General features: G+C 47.6%; 1 protein-coding gene across 3 annotated transcripts in view; it reads right to left on the bottom strand.

The window, feature by feature from the left end:
• Positions 1-9,854, bottom strand: part of Rftn1 (raftlin, lipid raft linker 1) — a 286,679-nt gene that overhangs the window by 260,949 nt on the left and 15,876 nt on the right. For all 3 annotated transcript variants that reach the window (XM_004631675.2, XM_023715761.1, XM_023715760.1), the window contains one exon: positions 3,997-4,149. In XM_004631675.2, the coding sequence (XP_004631732.1) occupies positions 3,997-4,141 (145 nt within the window). In that variant the 5' untranslated portion in view covers positions 4,142-4,149. The remainder of the gene's footprint in view (positions 1-3,996; positions 4,150-9,854) is intronic.

The following is a 9,854-nucleotide window of genomic DNA, read 5'->3' as shown; positions in this document are numbered from 1 at the left end:
AAAACAACTTCCCTATTCTAAAAAAAAAACATTCAGTGTATCTTTGACCGCCCCTCATCTGTACTCCGTGATTCCATTCATATGCAAGGCAACAAAATCAGTGGCAGAAAGTAAATCACTAATTGGCTGGGGATGGAGGGCTGGGAAGAAGGCAGGCTGGGCAAGGGGCACGGGGAAGTTCGGAGCCACGGAAATGTGTACGTCTCAACGTGGGTTCCAGCACTTGAAATACACATACTGGAGTCTACGCGCAGCGCTCTCCTTGATAAAGCTGAGAGGAAAAACTGAGGCTGAGAACATAATATCCCCTCGCTGAAGTGGGCTCGTAGGAAGCACTCAACAAACATCAGCTCTGCACTAGGGAATGGAGACTGAGCTGGCCTCTCAGGAAAGCTGGTGGTGGTGTCAGGGCAAAGGGTCTCAGTGAGGAATACGAAACCCACATCTACATTTACAAGTAATACCGACAGGCTCTTCTCAGCTACAAAATACAAACAAGGAAGATGAACAAGATGACGAATGGAGCTCAGTAAGACTGGATAAGTACAAGTACCAATGAAGACAGTACTGACAACCTACAGAAGAGAGACATTTTGATGGGATGGATGTCGAGAAGAAGGAATTTCAGGTGAGTGGGACCCCGCAAGCACTAAGGGATGGGGGCTGGGGAAGAAGTGAGGAAGGTGGAAAAGGAGCCACAGTGCATTGTCCTCCAGGGAATAAGGGGACAGAGTCCACAAATGCAAGGCCAAGTTAAAGAAAGCTCTCCATACCAGCTTAAAGCTGAACTTCATTTGCCCAGGGGAACCCGCCAAAGAGTGCAGTGTGATCAGATCCATCTTGGACAAACAAGGTCCTACCGCATCTAGAGGGTAACTTGGCAAGTTATCAAGAGGTCTGGCACTCACAGCCCTCATCCTGGCAATGCCTGAGGAAATCATCAGAAATGTACACAAGGATTTATGCATTAGGACAAGGACATTATTTATCATAGCTCGGGGCCCAAAATAACTTGAATGTACAATAAAAGGGAACTACTAAATGAGTTACAGTACGCTGAGTGATTAAAACACATGTAGCCATTAAATTATACTTCAAGAATATGATGGGGGCACTGCATGCCTCCCTCCACAATGTGAAGTTGCAAAAAAAGCAGGATGCAGAAATGTATGTTGAGCATTCATTTGACAAATAATTATTGATTATCTTTTAAGTGCCAGGGTACAGCGGAGAATAAAACAGACACAACCCCTGTCCCCACGGGAAGGGATTCTACCTTTTAATGAAGGAAGGCAGACAGGAAAAAAAATGTCAACAAGCAAAATATATAGACTCTTAAGAAGTGCTACAGAGAAAAATCAAGAGAGGGGAATGATGGGGAGTTGGGGGGAAGGTAAAAAATGTCAAACGGGTGCTGAGGAAAAGCTTCTGAGAGAAGGGATTAGGAAGACGAGGCAAGGAGGTCTCCGCAGAGAACTCCCAGACAAAGAAATGGGCAGTCGGACAGCCCACAGGGCCTGGGGCCAAGAGGAGGACACTTCCAGAAAGAGTAAGGCAGCACAGTAAGAAAGACAGTAAGTGGCTGGCAAGACAGCTCAGCAGACTAAGCACCCTGTCCTTTGGCAATCACAGGGACCCGGGTTCCTGTGACAGAGTTGAGCCTGTGACAGAGTCTGCACATAGAGGTACACGCCTGTAATCCCAGAGCTGGGGGCTAGCCAGAGAGCTCAGCAGACTAAGGCGCCTGCTTAGGCAGAGCACAGCGGCCAGGGTTCGATCCCCAGCGTGCCATGCCCACCCTGCCCCTGGGGCGCACTGAGATGATGACTAAAAACTGGGCACAGTGGCACACCCTTATAATCCCAGCACTTGGAAGGCTGAAAATAGGAGGATCACTACAAGTCTGATCTGTAATGAGATCCTGTACTGAATACATTAAAAAAAAAAAAAATCCCAGAGCTGGGGAGGCTGCAAACAGGAGGATCACTACGAGTCAGAGCTGTGTAATGAGACCGTGTACCAAATACATAAAAATGAAAAAATAAAATAAAACGAAAATAACTTGTAAAATTAAAAAAAAAAGAAAAAGAAAATAACTTGTTAAAAAAAGACAACAGGCAGGGAAGAGAGGCCAAAGGGAAGCTAACGCCCCTCTGCAGAGGTGGTTGGGAGCGCAGAGGGGCTGGAAGCGAGGGAGCCATGATTTGAAGAACAAGGGCTGAAGCAGAGAGCCAGGCAGGGTTTCCCTGGGCTGCCCCAGTTCCTCGTAATAGGAATGGGTTCAGTTTATAATCAGAAAACAAATGATAATGCAATCAAAGACAGCAGGACGCAGTGAAACCATGGGGTTGCTGCCACAGGAACCCAGGCAAACAAACAAGGAGGGTAGAGAAGTGACTCCAGTGATGAAGGGCGAAACATTGACAAACAGGACAGCACATGTTCACAGAGCTTTGTAACAAGCAAAATTATTCCTCTTAATAATATAAGAAACATAACCAAGATGTGAAAGCTATGAAAATGACAAAGAAAGAATTCCCCTGTAACCTCTGCGCCCTTGCCGTCAGGATTTAACATCCCAGAATAGTTTCTTCCTGTCCTTTTTCCTAGACATGCTTTTATTCTTCTTCTCTTAATCTTACTCCAGTGCCCAGCACATTACGAGCAAGCAAAGTCACTGAACAAATGAATGGCAGGCCAAATGCTCCAAACCTCTTGATGTGCCACCGGCTACACGAGGTAACTTTGCAGACCCAGTCTGCCTAAGCTGAAATGAAAGAACAGTAGCCATGGAGAAACAGAAGCCAGGGCTACAGGTGACTACGGTGTCACATCTGGTTGGGTAAGAGGACAGTGGTGACTTAGTTCCAAGGGCAACTGAAGAAAGCAACTGGGTGAGGAAGATGGTGTGCTTGGTCTGTGTGAGCAAAGGGTACAATGTCCTTGCAGGGCCGCCCAGCTGCCCATCTCTCTCGGGGCTCACTAAACAATGAAGCTTGCACATCTAAATGATGACAGCAGGAAGAGAAAAGAGAAGGAAAAAAAGAAGGCGGGATAGCGGGAGGAGGAGGAAGAGCAGAAGGTCCTGGTCCTTCTGGAGTGCACACACATCCCCTCTTCCAACCCTCACAGCCACTTTGGAGGGCCACACTTACATGCCCATTTTACATATGGGGACACTGAAGGCCCAAGAGGCTCAGTGACTTACCCAGAGCAGAGACAGGACTCAAATCCCTAATTATGAGGCCAGTGACCACTCATTCTCCACTATGTTCAGAGAAGCTGAATATAGCCCAGAAGCCCAGGGAGAAAATGGCTTAAAATGCCTTCATGGGCCCACTTTTTGCTCTTAACTTCCTAAAACCCAAAAGGAAGAGGGCTCTGTTTCTCTTCCAACCTGTATTTTACAGATCACCCAACTTTTAATTATACCCACTGGGCCCTTGTTTTCATGCATCTGAGTCTTCTCTCTGCTGTAAGCCAAGCAGCCCCTGGAAGCCAGGACATGTACCAGTCAGAGTGTACACAGCAGAGGCTCTGGGAAGGTAACCTGGACCCTCACCCCAGGGCCATTCCCTGCTCTCTCAGGCATTGGACTCTGGGCCACAAGAGTTGACCTGACTATCTCTGGCCCAAGTGCAGTCAAGCCAAACCCCAGTAGATAAGAGAATGACAGTAGACAGGAGATCCTAGGCAGATGGGTAGATTAACACAAGGAACTAGAGCAAACCTTACCTTTCCGTGGAGGTAGCTATCAGCACCTACAAACCGTGGGCCACAGGTCAGACTCAGTTTACCCAGGTGTAGTCCTTGGCTTTAACACATTATCATCTCAACCTTTTTGAAAGTGAGAGGCTTCATATAAAAATCTGGAATTGTGTAAGCTGTCTTCTAGGTGGCCCACCCTCTCCCCCAACTATGATCTCTCCCAGGACAGGGCTGTGGGCCCAAGCACCAGCTCATCAGGAAAGCCAGGGCTGGCTGGTATGTACTCACCGGCACTCAGCGTGGTGAACTCCAGGAAGCGGTATTCATAGGCCACGTCTACCTTAGTTTCCACCTGAGGCCTCTTCAGAGTTGAATAAATATTCCCAGGCCGTTTCTCATCGCGTTTCTCCAACTTGTTCAATCCACAACCCATGTCAGCAGCTGCCCATAAAATGAAAAAAAAAAAAAAAAAAAAGGAGGACAAGTGTGTAAATTATTTTTTCAGAGATTTTTTTTTTTTCAGCACTGCAGTAGAGAGAATCATCTGAAGTCTCCTGAAGAACGCACAGAAGGCCTGAGCCTGTAAGAACTTCAGTGTAACCTTACACAGGTCGTGAATACGGAGGAGGGCTACGTTCAGCACCCAAGCTTGCTCTCAGCACACCGCTGCTAATTATCCTGTGGTTTTTTAGATGACAGCAAAACAATATCTGTTTTATGTCTTTTTTTCCTCCACCTGAGGAAAATAATACCTCAGAGTACCTTGGTTCTACTCTAATCCGTACACATGAACAGGACCTAAAAAGCAGTACGGGGCATTATAGTTTCAGCTGGCCTATTAGAAAAACAAGAGCTGTGTTTTTCTCCCTGCGAATGGTTGCTAAGAGAGAATAATAAGTTGCTGTTACAATTCCTAAACTCTGGAGTCCTTTCTATCCTCAACCATCATTGTTTAGACAAGAGTTTATATTCATAAAACATCTTTAAAAAGTAGATGGCGGTATTTTTATTGGCCTCATCTCCAAGTCCCTTTTCTTCTTTTTTAGACCAATCTGTAAGAAATAACAGGGCGCTCCTACGCTCTCAGAGTCATTTCAGACCACAATGAAAACTGACTGAACATTAAGAGCAGGGCCAGAAGGACCAGGAGCAGAAATCCCTGTGTGTGAGAGTGAGAGCTACAGCTGGACCTGAAAAGAAAATGGAGAACCGTTCCAGTCGTGTGCGTGTGGGGTACGCTCTCCCACGGGACTCAGGACACAACACAGGTCCTCCGTTCGTGCAGGCTGATGTTCATAAAATGACTCATTATCCACGCCCGCAGGCCTGGGGGAAAGGTGTTTTCCTGCTGTGCACTGACCACCAGGCTCCCTCACCCCCTGGGGTCCGAGGGCCACTGCCATCTGTCTAGCTCACGAGAACATTAACTGGCCGAGAATATCACACACAGAAACCCGGTGACCGCTTCCCTTTGGAGATAAGAATTTCCTTGTGCTCAGCTCATTCACAAGATACCCAGTTTCCTAAGGCAATTTGGCAAGCTCCAGAAAAACAAACCGAACCTCAAAAAAGCAGTGAGAGTGAGCAGTGGGGAGAGTGGGAGGAGATGGGTGGTGGAGTGAAAACCAGGCTGTACTTTTCAGTAATTAAAAACGGAGTCTGCAAGAATGGATGGGAACAGGAAGGCTTACTTATGCCTTAATAAAGGAACATTAGTGTCCAAAGGCCTGAGCAGACATGATTTATGTGCAGTCTGCAAGGACTGATTACTTGTAAAATACTCTGTAGTTCTGCAGAGGTAATAGCTGGTGTTCAGAGGCTGCGGACTTAACTGCTGAGGAGCAGGCCAACTGGCATCCGCCAGGGCAAAGCAGACAGGAAACGATAGGGGAGGAGAGGCTCCCGGGCGCTGCGAACAGGTGGCCGTGGTGAGCTGGCACCACTGCCACCAGAGCAGGATGGCAGAGAGGCCAGACGCTCACCACGGTGCTCATTCATGCAGCTTTCCTGCGTGTCCCCTACCGGCAAAGCACCATCAGGGCTTCAGGCAGTGTCAGCGCTGAAGGAGTTTAGCCTGGGGAGAAAGGACACTTCAATTATAACACAAGACAAGAAAGGTGGTGCTTGGGCAGGTTCTGCTGCATACATCTGGAGAGGGACTGTGAGGAGATGCAGCCAAGCAACCACCAAGAACAACAGGATGGTGGAGCCAGAGCCGGGTGTGGTAGTGTACGCCTGTAATCCAGCACAGGGAGGATAAGGCAGGAGGAGTGTTGTGAGTTCGAGACCAGCGTGGACTAAAAGTGAGCTCAAAAAAAAAAAAAAAAAGAGCAATGATATGGAGACAGCAAAGCCTGCACTGGGGTTTGGAAAGACAAGATGGTCCGGCAGGCTGGAAAGACTGGCTGGGGGAAGGTGTCGCAGAGTCCAGGCAGCCACCATCACCCACGTGGTGCCTTCAGGAGGACGAGAACAGGAAAGGTTAAGAACAGCATGACTTACAGGGTACTACAAGGGCTCTACCCCACCCCTCCCCCGAGAGCAACCTTTACACCTGCACGTGACAGGAGAAAAGTTCAGCGACGTACAGCTCTTTGAAACCGACCACGTCTAGCTAGTCATATAAAGAAACTTGGAGGTAGGGTTTTCTCAAGTATGACGCAAAAGCTCTAACTACGATAGGAAAATCTTAGTAGGGCAGCACCCTCAAAACACACTTTAAGAGTAAAGAAGGCGATTCAGAGATTCCATGAAGGTGCAATATGCCTACCTAGTATGAGCTGGTCAATCAACTTTCCAGAACAGGGCAACCTTAGCCAAGTTCTGTGGTTTAAACACTCACCACGCAGGCTTTAAGTTTCCAACCTGGTATCATGCGCCGCGTTAGGGAGAAATGTCACACAGCGCCACTGCATTCACCCGCCAGTGCGACTGTGTCCACAGTCAAAGGACTCCAATAAGCCGGCTAAGGAAAGCACAAAACACAACACCCAAAAGCCATCTGTGAATGTCTGAACACACGTGTCACAGTGAGGACCGTGGACAGATGAGAAGCAGCTCAACGTCCCTGCTCGGGGGAAGTGAGAGGAAGATCCCCAGGAAGCGTAACACGCATCTCCAGCAGGGCTTCAACACTTTGAAAGCTGACAACCCAAGGCAAGCGACCCCCATCCAAATTCCAAAATCTGTAAGGCCCCAAAATGCACCACTTTTTGAGAGATGCTGCTCAAAAATGAGCTTTCACACCACTTAAGAATTCTGATTTTCTGGCCAGCAAGACAGCTAGCAGTCTAGGCGCCTGCCTAGGGAAGCACAAGGACCGGGGTTCGATCCCCTGCACCACATGCCACACCAGCCATCAAGACTGGTGTGGTGGTGCACACCTGAAGCAGGAGGGTCCCCATGAATCCAAGCTGCGCAGTGAGACCGTGTACCAACTACCTAATTTTTTTTTTAAAAAGAAATCTGACTTTTAGATGAGGGACATTCCACTGATGAAGCCTTATTTTAGGATACAAAAAGCTCCAAAATCATAAAAACTTCTGGTCTCAAGCACTTCAGGCAGGGGCTCCCCAACTTGTACCAAGTGTTGGTAAGGATGAATCAAACGGAATTTCCCTATGCTGCGCACGGCAGTGCAGTCTCTACAACCCCCTTGGAGAACTGGCAACTGTGCAGGGAAATAATATAGCATGTTCGTAGCCTGTGACCTGTAAACTTCCTCTCCTAAATACTGTATATGACAATAAAACTGTGCCATGTGTACAAGGACAGAGGCTCACAATAGCCAGAGACAGTGACACACATCTGTCATCCCAGTACTCTGGCAGACTGAGGCAGCAGGACCGTGAGCTCAAGCACAGCCTAGGCTGTCTAGGCTCTGTTGCAAACATTAAAAGGGCGGCTGGAATGTAGCTCAGTGGAAAGGCCCTGGGTTCAAACTCCTTTACAAAGTAGAAAAGGTAAGGAAAAGAAGAAAGAAAGAGAAAAAGAAAGCAGGCAGGTACACTCACAGTATCATTAGTCATGAAAGCCCAGTGCTAGAATCTCCCCACCTAAAAGCCTTACAGTGAAACAGGGCAGCATGTTCACATACAAAATATCATGAAGCTAGAAAAACACAGACTCCAAGAGCACACGTAACAAACACATAGGTGAATGCTCAATCCAAAGGAGTCTGCATTCATCCACGCTGTTATGTGCTTTTTTAGTAGATATTTTTTGATCCTTTTATGCAAAGCTCCAAAACAGACCAAACCACTCTAGTGTCAGAAGCTGGGGTACTGCCCACCCTGCCCACAGTGACTGCCTGAGGATGACGTAGCTCCTGGGGTCCTCATGATACTGTTCCTCAACCTGGGTACAGGGCACAGAGGTGTTGGGTTTGTGACAATCACTGAGCCATCCAGCAAGCTGCATGTGCCTTCCCAAGCGCAAATCTCACTAAAATGCTCAAAAACGCTTAAGTAATAGGTGGCTGTACAGCTGCACAAAAACATCCCCCACAATGAAGGTAGACTAGAATAAAAGCCAGACCCAAATTTACATACTGAGTTCAATTCTGAATTTAACCTGAAAGCAACATTGGCAGCAGGCATGTCCATCCACTGTTAGCACATCACAGAGCCCAGGAGGGAGAAGAACACCCTTCTGGATCAGGGTCACGGCACGTCTATCCTGGGATGGGATGGATGCAAGCTGAAGGGGCACAAGTTGACAAGCAAGGGGAAGCAGTCAGGCCTCATTCTGGAAGGCTGGCCTCTGGGGAACCACCCAGAAAGAAACTTTGCCCTGCCTCAAATAATCCTCCCATTTGTACTACTGTTACCTAAATTCCAGCATTACAGATCTATTCCTTTGAAGTAAAAATTCCCCTTCAAAACTGCAAGTATCTTCAGGGAAAGGGCAATAAAGGAGACTGCTGGCAGCCACTAACATTTTAGCGTGATTTAATCCTGTCTATAATTTTCTAGGTAGCTTTTATTTTTTATTTTATTTTTTTTATTTGTGTGTGTGTGTGTGTGTGTGTGTGTGTGTGTGTGGCCAGCTCAGCCCACCAGGGGGCGGGGCTGGCTGGCATGTGGTGCTGGGGGATTGAACCGCGGCCCCTGTGCTTTGCTAAGCTTGTTCTAAGTAGGTGCTTTAGACCACTGAGTCATCTCACCAGCCCCTAGCTTTTAAATTTTAGATTAACTTCCTCCGTGAAAGACTGGTCACCTGAAACCAGAAAGGAAAGTGTTAGAAAGATGAACAAAGACACATTCAGAAAGTGTAGAGGGTAGAAGGGGGCAGGCACCAAGAAGCATTAGAAAGATTTCCAATTCACAAATTTGAGTTTAATCCACAGCTTTAAAACACAGCTCCGTGGATTAAAGCACCTGTTCAGGCAGACACAAGGGCCGGAGGTTCGATCCCCAGCCTGCCGTGCTGGCCCCGCCCCCAGGGCGTACTGTTTCATTTACTAAGACAGTAAATGAGATTGGGCATGATGGCATGCACCTGTAATCCCAGCATTTAGGAGGCTGAAATCAGAAGGATTACTTTGAGTCTGATCTGTGTAGTGCGGTCTCAAACAGGTCATCCTAAACTTGAGGTTTCTGGGGCAAATTATGTATGTGATCAAAGACAAAAGCAAACAGTACTCCCCAGAAGACCTGTAGTATCTACATCTTTGGGGTCTCAAACTTTGGAGGCCCATTCCTTTGGGTGGGGGTGTAACCCTGTTAAGCAACTGCTTTTTAAAACACAATGTTCTCCGGGAAAGAGACACCAAAGGTAGTTGTGGGCCATCCTGCCCCCAAAATCTAGGAAAGACATTCTTATCATCCCCCCAAAGAATCCATTTCAGTCAGAAAATCTAGATTTAAAAAGGAAGAAAAGGGTCGGCAAGACAGCTCAGCGGACTAAAGCACCTGCTTAGGCAGACACAGGGGCGGGGGTTTCGATTCCCAGCCTGCAGAGCTGGCCCTGCCCTGCGGTGCACTGAGACAGTAAATGAGACTGGGGGTGGTGGTGCAAAAATAATAAAAATACAAAAATAAAGAGTAGATGACTGGCCGGGGAGGTAGCTCAGTAGAACAAGCGCTTGCCTGGCAAGCGCAAGAGCCTGAGTTCAATCCCCAGTTCCACCAAAAAAAAAAAAAAAA

The sequence above is a fragment of the Octodon degus genome, unplaced genomic scaffold (genome assembly GCF_000260255.1).
Source record: "Octodon degus isolate 3935 unplaced genomic scaffold, OctDeg1.0 scaffold00043, whole genome shotgun sequence".
NCBI lineage: Eukaryota > Metazoa > Chordata > Mammalia > Rodentia > Octodontidae > Octodon > Octodon degus.
The sequence above is the reverse complement of the archived record's forward strand: the minus strand, read 5'-3'. Positions and strand labels throughout refer to the sequence as shown.